This window comes from Asparagus officinalis, chromosome 7 (genome assembly GCF_001876935.1).
Source record: "Asparagus officinalis chromosome 7, Aspof.V1, whole genome shotgun sequence".
Lineage (NCBI taxonomy): Eukaryota > Viridiplantae > Streptophyta > Magnoliopsida > Asparagales > Asparagaceae > Asparagus > Asparagus officinalis.
The window spans coordinates 116,505,827-116,518,425 of record NC_033800.1 but is presented as its reverse complement, the minus strand read 5'-3'; the positions used below and the strand labels follow the sequence as shown (position 1 = coordinate 116,518,425).

General features: G+C 36.7%; 1 protein-coding gene across 1 annotated transcript; it reads left to right on the top strand.

Moving 5' to 3' along the window:
• Positions 2,611-3,294, top strand: LOC109847672 (thioredoxin-like protein CDSP32, chloroplastic). The gene is given in 3 exon segments (XM_020416903.1): positions 2,611-2,833; positions 2,836-2,965; positions 2,967-3,294. Coding segments are annotated over 3 exon segments (681 nt in total).

Here is a 12,599-nt window from a genome sequence, read left to right as displayed (position 1 = left end):
TTTAGTATAGTGAGGTTTCTCTCTCTCTCTCTCTCTATATATATATATATATATATATATATATGGAGAGGTTCAAATAAAAACCTCAATATCCTAAAAATTAAAAACCAATCCTCTCCATTGGATCTAGATTCAATCAATGGCTGAGATTATAAGACTATTACAGCTGCATAAGGGTAAAATTAGAACAATTCACTACATTAATTGTGGCTGGCAATATTGGAAACTGGAGATAATGATTAAAACAAAAAATACAACACGTCCTCTCTCTCCAAAATCACAGCAACTCTCTCTCTGTCTTCAACATCTCCCTATCCACGGTCTTCTTCAACCTTCGTCTTCAACCTTCATCTTCAACCACTGTCTTCAACCTTTGTCGTTGTTAAATTATTTTGACGCTTTAATGGTAAGTTTATGAAATTTGTTTGATTTTTTGTCTAAAAGTTTTAGTTTTAACCTTAAAGATCGTAGCTTTTTGTTGTAAAAGGTGAAATATTTCACCTTTTAGTCTGAAAAGTTTTTTGTTTTTTGAAGAAACCAGTTGTCTCTCTCTCTCTCTCCAAAATCACAGCAACTCTCTCTTCTTCAACCTTCGTCTTCATGGTTTATGAAATTATTTTGACGCTTCGTCTTCACGGTCTTCTTCAACCTTCGTCTTCATGATTCAGTGGGCTGTTAAATTATTTTGACGCTTTAATGGTAAGTTTATGAAATTTGTTTGATTTTTTGTCTAAAAGTTTTAGTTTTAACCTTAAAGATCGTAGCTTTTTGTTGTAAAAGGTGAAATATTTCACCTTTTAGTCTGAAAAGTTTTTTGTTTTTTGAAGAAACCAGTTGAAAAACGAAGACACGCATGAGTGAATCTATATTCACTGCATTGAATCTCGATTCACAGCAGTGAATCCAGATTCAGTATGTGAGGTGTTTGTTTTTTACCATAAAAATCATAATTTTTTGCTGTAAAAGGTGAAATCTTTTCATGGTTTAAAATTTTGTAGCTTGTTTTTTACCATAAGTTTCTTATTCTTTTTGTTTAAAATTTTATAGCTTGTTTTTTACCATAAGTTTCTTATTCTTCAATATAATCCAGATTCAATGGAGTGAATCCAGATTCACTGGAGTGAATCCAGATTCACTCCAGCGAAAGCTTGGATGGTTAGGATGGTTTTTAATGAATTATTGAAGAAATAAATGCATGTGTTGTAATTTCGAAGAAATAAACGCATGAGTGAATCTAGATTCACTGCAGTGAATCCAGATTCATGTATGTGATGTGTTCGTTTTTTACCATAAAAATCGTAACTTTTTGCTGTAAAATGTGAAATCTTATCATGGTTTAAAATTTTATAGCTTGTTTTTTACCATAAGTTTCTTATTCTTTTTGTTTTTTATTTTTGCAGATTTGCTATTGTTTGATAACGAGTTTCAGTCCAGTGAATCTGGATTCAATTAAGTGAATCTAGATTCACTCCAATGAATCGAGCTTGGATGGTTAGGATGATTTTTAATGAATTGTTGCTGTGTTCTTCATGCGAAGATGGAAGATCAAAGCTTGATAGAAGATGGAAGTGAGTTACAGAGAGTATTAAAGGACGTGTTGTATTAAAGGACGTGCTGTAAAAGTGAGTTAGAGAGAGAAATGGGGAAGTGAAAGGACGTAGCACGTTGATAGTAAGAGAGTATTAAAGGACGTGTTGTATTTTTGGTTTTAATCATTATCTCTAGTTTCCAATGTTGCCAGCCACTTTTAATGTAGTGAATTGTTCCAATTTTACCCTTTTCACATTGTTTTTTTACAGCTGATGTGTATTAAATTTGTCTATATTTATAATTCTGCCATCGAAATGTAGGTCATTAGATTAGATAGATTGGAGGGTTAGGATTGGTTTTTAGTTCTCTAGGTTTTTATTAGAACCTCTCCCTGTTACAAACCTTAAAAATTCATGCTAAAACTATTAAGATTCTTTTCAAATGTTTTTCCTAATGTTTTGGAGTGGATTTAATGAGATTTAATAGGGTTCTCTCCTTCTTTTTGGTTTTTTTTCTAGTAATAGAAGACTATGTTTTGGGAAACCAAAACCCTAATTCTACCCTAACTTCCTAATTAGAATTAGGAAAAAATGCTTCCAGCCCCCAAAACCAATAAAAACGTGTTCCCCCCCCAAAGAGTTTTTCAACGCTCTTAAAACCCAGAAATTCGTAAGAACTATGCACTGAGCCCCCAAAACACAAAGCTCAAGAATTTTACACAGGTAAATACTATAATACCCATTCTCTCTCTCTAATATTATATTCGTAATAACCATACAATCCCTCCTCTCTCCCTCCTCCTTCCCCCACCATTTTTGCCCTAGCCCCCTCCGTCCCTTCTGCAACCCTCGTGGCGGCCGAAGCTCCTCTCCGGTCTCACGCCTCGACCCCTCGCCTCCGCTCGCCGAGATCCTCCGTGTCCACCGCCGATCCCAGCGCGGCCTCCGCTCGACCCCTCGCCTCTGTTCCCAACCCAATCCCTCCTCCCCCAGACGCCACATCAAACCCCCCTCTCCATCCCTCAGGTCCATCATCCCCCACCATCTATAGTGCTGTCGTTCTTGGAAATTATTGTACTTTATGTCTTTTCATACAACTTGTGCGTGTGTGTTAAATACCCCCGCTGCCATCAAGAACATGCTCGTCGTTGTCGAGTTTGCCACTGCTCAAAATGAGAAGAGCAAGAAGATCTACCCCTTCATGGTCAAGCTTAGCCGCACGTGCATCGACGTCGACTTCCTCCTCGTCATGGCCGATGAGTCCGATGAGACCCGCCGGCTCTGCTTCCGCGAGAAGATCGAAAAGATCCCCACTTCAGATTTTACAAGTCCATGCAGAAGGTCCATGAGAAGGACGCCATCGGGTCGGATCAGCTGATGGGCAACGTCCTTTACTACGGGGACCACCACTCCCTGGTGGTCCAGCTGCACTCCAGGGGACGTCGAGTCCTAAATCGAGCGGAGCAAGGAAGACGGGAAGCTGCTGGTCCTGGACATAGGCCTCAAGCACTATGGGCCATGCGTCAAGGTCTACCCAACGGTTATAGAGCTGTCGAGGTCCATGAAGGACAACATGGCGTTCGCTAGGATGAACGGGGACGAGAACGAGAGCTGCATGGAGTTTTTGAAGGACATGGATGTGGTCGAGGTCCCTACGTTTTTGTTTAAAAGGGATGGGGAGATTTGTGGGAGGTACGTTGGGAGCGGGAAAGGGGAGCTCATTGGTGAGATACTTAGATACCAAGGGGTTAGGGTTACTTGTTAAGGTTATACAGATTGCTTGTTAATGTTACATGTTTGTTGTTAAGCTTACGCATTGCTTGTTAAGGTTACGGGTTAACAACCAACGCGTAACATTAAAAAGCAACCTGTAACCTTAACAAGCTATATGTAAATCGCTTAGCAATGCGTAACCTTAACAAGCAACCCGTAACCTTAACAATCAACGTGTATAACCTTAAAAAGCAACCCGTAACCTTAACAACCAACGCGTATAACCTAAACAACCAACGTGTAACCTTAGCAAGCAACCCATAACCTTAACAACCAATGCGTAACCTTAACAACCAATGCGTAACCTTAACAAGCAACCCGTAACCTTAGCAAGCTACATGTAAATCGTTTGGCAACGCGTAACCTTAACAAGCTACATGTAAATCGCTTGGCAATGCATAACCTCTTGTCTAACCTCCCAAACTTTACCACTAGGCCAAGTGGCATAAAGTATTTATATCACTCAAAATATATATACATATATATCACAACCCGTAAACTTAACAACCAACCGTAACCTTAACAACTGACCCGTAATCTAAACAACCGACACGTAATCTTAACAACCAACTCGTAACCTTAATAACTAACACGTAACCGTAACAACCAACGTGTGACCTTCACAACCCATAACCTTAATGTTAGACCCTCGNGGGGGGGGGGGGGGGGAGTGATTAGGGTCTTATGCTAATCTAATCCGATTTTATACCAATTAAAACTTATTAATAAATTATTCTTGCAAGATGGATTTATAATATGTTATAAGTAAGAATATGCAATATGAACAAAGAGATATATCCTATATGGTAAAATGTATATAAGGATATATAAACAACACAAGGGTAAACAATCTAAACTAAAGATACAATTGTGATAGGGTAATATAAACAATGCAAATACATAATATGATCACGGAGTTTAGACCTTCCGTCCTACGTCTCCGCTCCCCACTCCCGGGGAGAAATCCACTATCACAACCGGGTTTTCTACGCTAACCGAATAACGTTTACACCACACAATATCGGTTTTCAACGCTCACCGATCAACGTTCACAATCTCACAATGTAACTACACTTCATACCCTCTAAGTATTGGTCTCTAGTCCGTGTCATTCCTCAAGTGCTCGGATATAACCTCTCCCTAGGTTCGTCAACCGAGGCCACTCCTCTTGGAAGCGACCTCATCTCTCACCACACACTCCTCTCGGTATACTACAAAGTGAATCTCATAATAGGCTCACGATACAATTAATTTGTTCTCTAATATAGATGAGAATACAATATAAGCTCACACTCAATTGTTACAAATCTCACCAACCCAAATATACTATATATGAAAATACAATAAGCTTAAGTAGGTGTGTGTAAACAATGAGTGAAATAAAATCAACAAAACTCAAATGTAAATACTAGCTTAATAGAAATGATAATCAATAAATAATTATAAATAAAAGCTAGAATTGGGTTTAGGAATGTTGGCCTTCTTGTTTTGATGATGATTTACAAACAATTTACTATTAATGTTATTTGTCTAGTGTTTGTATATTCATATGTATTGTAGACAAACAACGTAGTTGGAGGATGGATGGAATAGAGCTTCAACGATCATATCCAAAGGAGGTTGGCGGAATGTCGGTGAAGTCTTGCAATTCAAAGTTAAAGATCAAGTTCAAGCTTCATCCGCGAGATTACCAAGTAGAGCTTATTGAAGACCAATCAAGCTTGGGTAATTTAGTTTAGGAATTTATATTATGTGTGTTAAGTACGTTAAGCTCAATATCTATACACACACATTATGTTGGTTCTTCATATATAGGCATATATATATATGATATAATATATATATATATTTATATATATATATATATTATATTATATATATATATAAATATATCTATTATTATATATATATTATATATATTATAATATATATGTTATAATATATATATATATATATACAGTTATGTTTTGGTTTTATAGTTCGGGCTTATAATATGAAACAAATGCATAAAATTGGAAAATATATTTTGGTTTCATGCTTATTATGGTATATATATATGTTTCATCTTTAACGAAGCTTATATTTAATGAAATCATATTTAGGTGTTTTTGATATATTGCATAGAATTATGCCTATTTTGCTGAAAATATTAGTTTATTCTTAGTTTGTCAGACTTGAATATCGAGTTACTTAATACATGTTTATTTACTAAGTCTATTAAAAAAACATTCTCACAAAGTTTCAAAAGTTGGCTTTATGTCAAACATCAAAATTCAACGTTCTCTCATATTTTTCATGTTTTGGACTGTTTGTAAAATGCATGCATATTTTCATTGGGAAGTCCTTTTTCAAACCATTATTGTAGACATGTTTATTATCATGTCTACATCATTCCCCAAGTTTACATTTTTTGGATTTTATTTTTGATATTTTTAAACAGTGATTTTTAAATCAGGTAAAACATGTTTTCCATAGTCAGGATTTCGTGTCGCGCACGGTCGATCACGAGGTCATTTGTTCATTTTTACCATGCGACAGAGAGCTTGTCGGATCGACCGGTCCGGTCGACCGAAAGCTCCATCGGTCGACCGCACCGGTCGACCGACGATGGTCCAGAGCCATTCTTCATGTTTTTGCTCTCTGTCGGTCGACCGACGAAATTTCCGGTCGACCGACTATATGACCGTTGCTTTTTTCAACGGCTATTTTCTGAGCGTTTGCTGGGGCTGTTTTGTCTTTTTTGCTTGGGGTTTTTGTTGAGATCTTGAGTGGGTATAAATACCCAATTGCTGATCTCTTTTTAAGTGATCTAAGAATGTTTTAAAATAAGTTTTTAAACAAGGGTTTTAAAAAGAGTTTAAGCTTGTTTAAGCTTGTTTAAGGGTTTCGTTTAAGCTGTTTTGGTTTTCACAAGTGGAGGAGATTATCTTCTTGTTTGGGCTCCAATCTCCATCTCGCCATCTTGATCTAGAGAAGTGTTTCTAAACTCATCTAGCAATTTATTATTTTTATAATTTCCATAAGCTAGATTTATATTTGAGTTTAGTTTAATTGTTTTATTGATACTCTTTGTTCACACACAACCTATTGAGCTTATTGTATTTACATTCATAGTATAATTTAGGGTTGTGGGTTTGTGACATTGAGAGTGAGCTTAATTGAGTTCTCACATTGTTTAGAGAACAATCAATTGATTTATATTGTGCTTAATTGTGAGGATTCACTTGTAATACACTTGTACACCGAGAGAAGTGTGTGGTGAGAGACGGGGTCGAATCCAAGAGGAGTGGCGTCGGTTGACGTGCCTAGGGAGAGGTTGTAACCGAGCACTTGAGGAGGAGGACACGGGCTAGGACCAACACTTAGTGTGTGAGGTGTGATTGCATAGTGATTGTATTGTGAGGTGTAAACGTTGTTCGGGTGAACGTAGAAAACCCGGTTGTGATATGATAGTGGATTTCTTCCCGGGAGTGGGGAGCGGAGACGTAGGACGGAAGGTCTGAACTCCGTGATCATATCTTGTGTTTGAGTGTGCTTTGGCGTTTATTTATTCTTGTGTTTATATTTCTTATCGCCATTGTCATTAGCTCATTATTTATATGATCCACTATCTAGTTCACATTGTTTACCCCTTGTGTTAGCTTCATATCCTTGCATTTATATATTTCATAATATAGGATATATCCCTTATTTACATTGCTTATCCTAGTTCATATATATTGTTATATTTCATACTTGCTAGGATAACGTATTAATTAATTTTAATTGGCATATAATCGGATTAGATTAGCATAAGATCCTAATCACCCCCCCTCTAGGGTCTAACAAGGAAAACTTCTCTAGATGAGAAGAGAGAGAGAGAGAGAGATGGATTAAAGCTCAAACACCAAGTGATGATCTCTTCTAACTCTTGTGAAATTGATTTCACAAAATCAAACTCTCAATTACTTAAAATCTTTTTAAACTAACTTTAAACAAAACTAAAACCCTTGTTAAAACTTTCTTAAACTTGTTTAAAACACTCTTATTGTTAGTGGGAGAATTGAATGCAATGGGGTATTTATACTCACTCAAAACTTCAGCAAAAACCCCACTGAAAAGACACAAAAGGCCTCAGAAAAACTGAGATGGAACTAGCCGTTAGAATCCAATGAATAGTTCGGCTGTCAACCGTAAGATTTGCGCGGTCGACCGCGAGCACCTCCAGAAACTCATTCTGGGCTCTGGACATCATCCGGTCGACCGTGGCGGTCGACCGCAAACTGATACATGCAATTGACAGGTTTAAAAACCGTTTTCTGATTTTGAAACCCTATTTAAAAATATCAAATAAATTCCAAAAAAAATAAAACTTTAGAAAATGTTTGTAGACATGATAATAAACATGGTACAACAACTGGTTTTCAAAAAGGACCTCCCAAATAAAAAATATCATTATTTTATAAAATAGTCCAAAACATGAAAATGTAAACATATGAGTTTTGACATTTTAGCTTAACCATATTTTGAAACAATACAAAATGATTATATAGACTTAATAAAAGATGTATATGATTGTTATTAAGTCCATAAACTAAGAAAATAATATTTTCATAAAATTGCATATTTTGCAAACATTTCAAAAGTAAATTGTAAGGACCGTGAAATTTTAATACTAGTTAAAATAATTTTTTAAAATTTTAAAATATTTAATTATGATTTTTAAAAGAGTATTTATATTTTTCTAGAATTTATACAATTTTCTATGATTTAAAGTCAAAGTTTTATATTTATTTAAATGATTTAAATATTTATAAATTTTTTTAGGGCAGTAAATATTTCTAGAATTTATCCGTTGTGTTACCGATACTATTACGTATCATTTTGAATAATATGTGGTATTATTGTTATTATTACGTATATTTTGTATAATACGTTGTATTATTAATTACATATTATTTGCATAATTTCTTGTATTATTCTTACTGTTGCGTATTATCGATCATATTAGTACAACTGGTACGTTTTACCATGTACGTAATTATCCCATAATTATATGATTTTAAAAATAAGTAAATATATTTTATTTATTAATTATTCTCTTTTAATTGTATATTATGGGTATATTTTGACTATTTCGTATCAACTATTGTATTAGCACAACGTGTACATTTTTAACTGTAGATAATTATCCCGTAATTATTTTGATTTTTAAATATCAGTAGTTATTTATTTTTAATTAATTTTGTTTTAAAATAATTAACCCTAACCCTAATATACCCTATATATATATGTTTATATATACTCTATTTGTATTTTTCTTCTTCCTCTCTTGTTTACGCCGAGCCCCCAATAGGCATTTCTCCTTCTCCTCTCTCTGTCCACGAGACCAATCCACCGCTCTATCGGCCACCGCCACCGTCGACCACTGCCGCTCGCCTCGAGTCTCTGACAACCGTTCACAACACGTTCGCCTCTCTCGTCGCACACGAATACCGACCACCGCCAGGACACATCATCCACGCCGCCTGTCCCTCGACGACCGGCGCTCCGGACCAAGCCTCCGCAACAAGCACCCATAATCTCCTCCATCGACCATCGCCACCAGACTCGATCAGTCGCCTCCAACCACCGTACGTCCCTATCCACGTTCCTGCCCTCATCACAACCAATAGGCGACAGCCCCCATCTACCCATGTCCTCCTCTTCCGCCTCCTGCAGACCTCCGTTCATCACCCCCGCATCCCTCTCCCCGCCGACTAATCTGGCGCCTGCAAACCCTCAGCCGCCGCCGCCCCTCCCCCGTGCTTGCCACGCACACCGTCGGCCAAGCTCCACCACAACCCCGTGCCCAGATCCACGTCGCTGCCCAGCACCACACCGCCCGTGCCATACGAACCGGTCGCGTCCGCCGCCTTCAAAGCCAAGCTCGACCAGTAGCCCCACGCCGAGTCGAGCACGCCGACGTCCCGACGACCCGCTACCGCCACCTCCTCAACAGCCGCAATCCTCCCCTTCCCAACAGCGAGCCATCGTCCAACTCCCCGTGCCAGATCCGATCCGCGTCGTCAGCGTCGATTCATTCGACGAACCCCGAGGCAAGATCCCGCTTCTCATTGTCATTTAGATAATTATATATTATATGTGTAGATTAGTTTGTAGTGTAATTATCTGCGTGGGTTTGATGAATAATACTGAATGAATAGTAGTTATGTGATGAATAGTATTTCAAGGACAAATATAATAAATTAAAAAAAATTATTTGGGTAACAGAATTATTTTAGATTATTTATAAATTTTTAGAATTTATGTTGTGGAACAAAATTATTTTATAATGAGAAATGTTTTTAAATAAGTTATTTTGGAAAAAGATTATTTTTGTATTATGATCGTGTGATTAATAGTTGAAGAACCCGACGTTTCATGTACATTGACACCGACATGTTGACACTGTTATTTATACTCACTCATGTCATATATGCACACCTGATTTCATCGCTAGCTTATATAGTCATGTTCATCATATGATTTGCATAAGATTAGTTGTATTTATTTATTATTTCTTGTTTTGTTGAGAACCATTAGTAATTCATGTCCTTAGTTGCCTAGCGTGTCGTGTACAAGACCATGATACCTATGTATTATTGACTTAGAAAACAAGAAGAGTTGGGATGGGAAGGTCTGGGTTCATGTTATCAGATATGTTGTTGTTTATATCCAGGCTCGCACTAGTGAATCGTTTCGCACTGGGGTGGGTCTGAGGAGCAGTGATCAGATGTGTTTATTGTTTATTTCCAGGCTCGCACCAGTGAATCGTTTCACACTGGGGTGGGTCTGAGGAGCGGTGATATTGTGATTATTGATTATTTTCAGGCACGCATAGTGAATCGTTTCGCAGTGGGGCAGGCCTGAGGTACTAGTGAGATGTGGTTGTTAACCAGATATCCGATAATGTGAACCTTGACTCTATGTGAGATGTGAACCAGTGACCTGTTATAGGATGGCTAATTACATGACTTGTTTCTTGGCTAAGTATGAGTTCTTGTGAGATATAGGCTAGTTGTGTTTCTTTTCATACATAGATCATGATTAATATTTAATTATTTACAATTCGAGACATATGGTATATACATGAGGGTTTCCTTGTTTGGATTATTTCGCTCAACGTACTACGTCTCTTGTTGTAGATTTTTAAGTATTAATTCCATCTAATTGTATGACCTTATGACTTGGATGATTTGACTAATCGCTAGCTGCATGACCTCATTACCTGTTTGATTTATGGATTCTTATGATTATCATGTATTAGTAGTGAATTTGCATGTTGATTTTGTTGAATTTCCGGATGCATGTGCTTTTGTCAATTCTGTTATCGTATCGTTTTTTGTTTTGGTTTTTCATTGTTCTATTTATTTTGTGGGGTCTTGCTGTGTGCCATACACGCTGACGTATACCTGTTTTCTCTGGTATACGTCAGACTTAGAGGAAGAACAGGTCCAGCCAGGAGATCGCCAGGAGCTAGAGGATTCTTAACAGGTGTGCCTTGCAGAAGAGCAGAAGAAGAATCAGAAGTTTAGTTATTGGTCCTAGTTGTTTTTGGTAGTTTTATCGATGTATTTTTGTATCTCTTCAGTATTCATTTGTTTAGTTTTTGTATAAGGGCACATTTGACCCGTATTTTTATGTCTCGGATGTTATCCCATTTGTGATATGATATTTCTTTATTCTAAGTTTGTCTATTATATTCTTGCTGATTGTGATCGGGGACCTATGACTTCGCATTGTATTTATTTCTAGACGCTTAGCGTATTGGATTGAGAAGAAAAGAAGAGAAAAAAAATGATAGTGTGTATTTCTTCTCAATCTAATACGTCACGGACTTGTTCACGTTCCGATTCCCGGGTATTTTGAGAAGCGGGGCGTGACAGTGATTTCATTGAACTGAATAAAATTGATATTGATGAAATCATATATATGCATGTAAGTATGAAACAAAAATATGTTTTCTAATTATATTCAATTGTTTCATATTAAAACTTGAAAACTATCAAATCAAAACATATATGTATATATATAACTATATGTATACAAAACCAAAACGTGTATGTGTGTATATGATTGAGCTTAAAGTACTAACACACATAATATAAACCTAAAACTAAATTTACCCAAGCTTGTGATCTTCAACGGAGCTCTATCTTGGTACACTTGTGGATGAAGCTTGAACTTGAATCTTTAACTTGAATTCCATAGCTTCACTCCACTATTCCCGCCAACCTCCATTTGATATGATCATTATGACACAATTTCATCTAACCTCCAACATGTTGTTTGTCTATAATAAATAGATAAACACAAATACTAGACAAACAAATACTAGACAAACAACATTAGTGATAAATTGTTTGTTAAACATCATCAAAACAAAGAGGCCAATACTTAACAACCGACCCTAACCTTAACAACCAATTTTTGTATACTTTTCAATTAAAACTTTAGGGGAATTTCCCATTGAACCCTCTATTATCTTGTTTTTCACTAAACAACAAAACATTTCGCCCACATAATCCCAAAATGACAAAAATTGCCTCTCAGACCATACGAAATCTAGTTTACATTCCTTTTCATAATTTTTTTTATTTACTAATTGTCCTACCTCTCAGACCAGCTGATTTTTTAGCAAATCTTGGACGTTTGTTTTCTGATGCACCTGAAAACATAGCAGATGTCTATAAATACCCTAGCCTAGGGTTTCGTACCTGAGTGCAAAATTGTTAGGGGCAAAAAAAAGTCAGAGGTGGCTGCAGAGAGCAGGTGTGAAGGAGAAGAAGAAAAGTGCGGCTGCGGGAGAAAAAGTCAGCGGCTTTCTTTGGCTTCTTTCAAACAGGCTTTTGTGCTTTTGAGAGAGATAATTATGTGAGGGTTTAGATTGAGTGATTGTAAATCCTAGTTATCACTGGTGGAAAATCAAGTATCGCTGACGGGCATTCCCGTCAGCGATGCCCCAATTCCCGTCAGCGATAAGTATCGCTGGCATTCCAAAACATCTCGCAATGAATACAATCCAAATTTCCCCAATTAAACCTCTCATCCAATCAATTTTCACAAACAATCTAAATATATACATTCACTTTTCACGATAAGTTCCAAATCCACAATAATAATTTTCACAACAAACAATACACACGAGTATCACAACAAACAATCCACAATAATAATTTTCACAACAAACAATACACACGAGTATCACAACAAACAATCCACAATAATAATTTTCACAACAAACAATACACACGAGTATCACAACAAACAATCCAC